At 54.7% G+C, this 3,441-nt stretch overlaps 1 protein-coding gene across 1 annotated transcript; it reads left to right on the top strand.

Annotated features, from left to right (window-relative positions):
• Positions 1-1,145: 1,145 nt before the first annotated feature.
• LOC119320191 (glycine-rich protein DOT1-like) lies at positions 1,146-1,886 on the top strand. The gene is made up of 2 exons (XM_037594298.1): positions 1,146-1,558; positions 1,684-1,886. Exons 1-2 carry the CDS (start codon positions 1,266-1,268, stop codon positions 1,796-1,798), a joined length of 408 nt encoding a protein of 135 aa, XP_037450195.1. The 5' UTR covers positions 1,146-1,265; the 3' UTR covers positions 1,799-1,886.
• The last annotated feature ends 1,555 nt before the right edge of the window (positions 1,887-3,441 follow it).

Genomic DNA, 3,441 nt, shown 5'->3' with positions numbered 1-3,441 from the left:
CATTAGTTAGCACGTGACGTCCGAAGCAGCGGCGCTGGCGTAGGCGGCGGCGGGGCTGCTTCTTCCTCTCTGCTCGGGATCTGGACTGGTGCGGGACGGCCCCACCGATGGAGGCATCGGGCTGGTGCGGGGCTCGGCGGCGCGATGGTGGGCGCGTGGGGTGGCGGCCAAGACGTCGTATGACGGCCCTTGTGGCCGTGGATGGTGCGGTGGCTGCACGGTCCTCCTCTCAGGTGGTTGGGCGAGGGGCGGCCTCTGGCCAGATTTAACCGGTTCTGCGTTAGTGGGCTTCATGGTTTTAAATAGCCGGCTATAGCTCCGCTATAGCCCACTATATAGCCTTTACAATAAAGTGCTGCTAAATGGTCGTTTTCACAAATAGCTCACTATAACCCCGCTATAGTTGGTTTGGAGGCACGCCGCTATTTAAAACATTGGTGGGCTCTGGCGCACTTCATGGGGGAGGAGGGTGGATGCAGGCCCGGTTGGGTCTCTGATGCGCGGTGGCCCTCGCTGGTGTGCAACGGTTCGGTCGGCGCCATGTGAGGGTGGCCGCTGTGGCTGGGCTCATATGTGCCGGCGGGGCGGGGCGGGCCTAGCGTGGTGCTGCTGCTTGGGATCTTCCTGGTGGCTGTGGGGTGGCCAGCTACTCTCTTGCGGCGGTGGTCCGGGTCACACAAATCTGTTTTTTGAGAGTATTTAATCAAAAACTACCACAATTCGCAGATCCGTGCCTACAAACTATCACTTTACGAATTTGTGCCGAAAACTATCACTTTTTTCCCAATCCTTTGCTAAAAACTACCAAGTATGAAAATGGTCGATTAAACCTGATTATGACAAGCTAGGCCCATCCATCCGGGCTGAAATAGTCAACACCGTTACTTTGACCGTCAACCTAAGGGGCCCACATGTCAGTTCCATCTCCTACAACTCCTACCTCTGAAAGAGAGAATTCCTTATTTGGCCCTTGATTAAAATCTGGTTCCCTTTTTGGCCCTAAAAAATTTATTTTTCCTTTTTTGACACAACAACTTCATTTTCTTCCTTCTTTGACACTTCCGTTAGTTTTTGCCGTTAACACCGTCAACTGCAACTTGAAAAGTCATTTTTACCCCTGTTGTAGGCCGTTGAAAAAAAAACAGGAAAACAAAATCCCGCTGACCAAACAGTCAACAGCGTAGCGAGCCCTTCCCTATTCTCCCGATTCCCCTTCTCCTCGATCCCTAACCCTACACAGCGGCCGCGCGAGGCTGGAGGAGCGGATGGAGGAGGGCGTGGCCGACGCTGCTCCGGGTGAAGGGATGGACGGCGCTGTGGAGGAAGGCCACGACGCTGCACCGGCCTCGTCCTCGGGCGACCATGGCGGGCAGGAGAAGGGCGGCCATGGCGGGATGAAGGAGGACGGCCCAGGCGCGGCGCCAGAGGGCGGCCATGGAGGGGAGGTGGAGGGCGGGCAAGGTGCTGCGCCGGAGGGCGGTCAAGGTGCGGCGCCGAAGCAGGGCAACGACGATGGTGCGACGGCCACAGATGCAAGTACTCCGGCATGGCTTGAAGGGTAAGTGCCTCTCTTCTCTAGCAGATTTGAGTATTTGCTTCACCTCTGTTCATATAAAACAGTGTTCTTAGAGATGGATTGAAGATGCATCAGTGTACTTAGAGATGGATCTTTTGCTTTCACAGGATGGATCCAGACTCAACTTATTTACTGAAAATCAACTTGCTTGGCAACCCCAAAAAAGCTAGGAAGGACATCAGATGTCAAAAAGCTAGGAAGGATATCAAATTGAAGAAGTGATTTGAATTAATAATCGTTATGCAGACAAGCTAAATAGCATATTCTGTTTCATTCAGCACTATATTCCAATTCGTATTGCCATTGCTTTTGACTTCCAGTTCACAATTTTGGTCACAAAATACAGCAGGGGTAAAGTGGACTTCTCATGTGGTATTTAACGGTGTTAGTTGTCAAAACTAGCAGAAATGTCACAAAAGGAACAAAATGAAGTTTGAGTGTCAAAAAGGGAAGAATTTTTTTTAGGGCCAAAAAGGGAACCAAATTTTAAGAGAGGGCCAAATAAGGAATTCTCTCCCTCTGAAATTCCCCACCAAGCACAAGCCTGGGCACAGCTGTGGCCATGGCTAGCCAGCATGGCGGGCAGCTTGGCAGGCGGTGCGCAGCCAGCCAGCCCGACAGTGCGTAGGCTAGCTAGCGCGGCGGTGGCCATGACCAGCTCAACCCCTAGGAAACTAAAGCCTCGCCGGCGAGCTATTCTTCCCCCGCCGTCGTGGTAGGAGCTCCGCCTGCACGAGCCCGCCGCCCAGCCCTTTCCACGCCTCTTCTTCCTCCACCGTCACGGCAGGAGCTCCGCCGGCGCTCCCCGCGCTGGCCGAGCCGGCGAACGCGCTGTCGCTGCCCACCTGGGCCGTCCACGCCTCTTCTTCCTCCGTCGTCGCGGCAGGAGCCCCGCCGGCGCTCGCCGCGCTGGCCGAGCCGGTGAACGCGCGTCGCTGCCCACCTGGGCCGTCCACGCCTCTTCTTCCTCCGCCGTCGCGGCAGGAGCTCCGCCGGCGAACGCGCTGTCGCTGCCCACCTGGGCCGTCCAAGTCTCCAGCGTCGCGGAGTGGTACGTACTAGCACATGCTTCCTCTGCCGCAGCCTACTCCTGTCGAAGCTGCGAGCGATTTCTGCTTCCTGCAAAGATCGAATCTCTGAGGAGGGGAATTGCAGAGGAAGGGGATAGAACTGACATGTGGGCCCCACATGTTAACGGTCAAAGTTAACGGTGCTGACTTTTTCAGTCCTGAGGGATGGGCCCAATCTGTCATAAGCGCATTTAAAATGGAGGAATCGGTCGATTTAGGGACATGGTAGTTTTTAGTCATAGATTAGCAAAAAATGATAGTTTTCGGCACAAATTCGTAAAGTGGTAGTTTATGGGCACAGATCCACGAATTGTGGTAGTTTTTGGTTAAATACTTGTTTTTTGAGGTGGTGGATGGCTTCCGACGAAGTGTATGTGCAGTGCAGGGGGGCCGACCTAGTCTGCGCTGGTATGCCTTCATGTTAGTGCTCTCCTTGTGGCTGCTATGTTGTAGGTTGGATCAACGCCGATGGCCATGGATGTGGCGGCGTGTAAGTTTCTCTCGGCCAAGGTTAAGGACTAGTGTCAGGCCGGGCTCGATGGTGACCGTCAACAGCTACTAGGTCATGTTCCCCTCGATCCGCAAGGATTGATTACGAACGCAGGCATCGACACCTCTACTGTGGAGGCACTCACCCAGGCTAGGAGCGGAAGGAGGTGCCTTCCATTCTTCCCACTGTGGCTGCGTGTTGTGATGTCGATGGTTGGCAGTGACTCGGAACATGGATGCCGAGGTGGCGGCCTGGATGACGGTACGTATGGTGGCTTTCCGGTAGGCTCCATGACGACAATGGTG

Source organism: Triticum dicoccoides, chromosome 6B (genome assembly GCF_002162155.2).
Source record: "Triticum dicoccoides isolate Atlit2015 ecotype Zavitan chromosome 6B, WEW_v2.0, whole genome shotgun sequence".
In the NCBI taxonomy this organism is placed as follows: domain Eukaryota; kingdom Viridiplantae; phylum Streptophyta; class Magnoliopsida; order Poales; family Poaceae; genus Triticum; species Triticum dicoccoides.
The sequence above is the reverse complement of the archived record's forward strand: the minus strand, read 5'-3'. Positions and strand labels throughout refer to the sequence as shown.

Coding starts and splice junctions, on each gene's coding strand:
- LOC119320191 (XM_037594298.1), top strand. CDS start 1,266: ATGGAGGAGGGCGTGGCCGACGCTGCTCCGGGTGAAGGGATGGACGGC. Junction 1,559..1,683: donor ACTCCGGCATGGCTTGAAGG/GTAAGTGCCTCT, acceptor TTGCTTTCACAG/GATGGATCCAGACTCAACTT.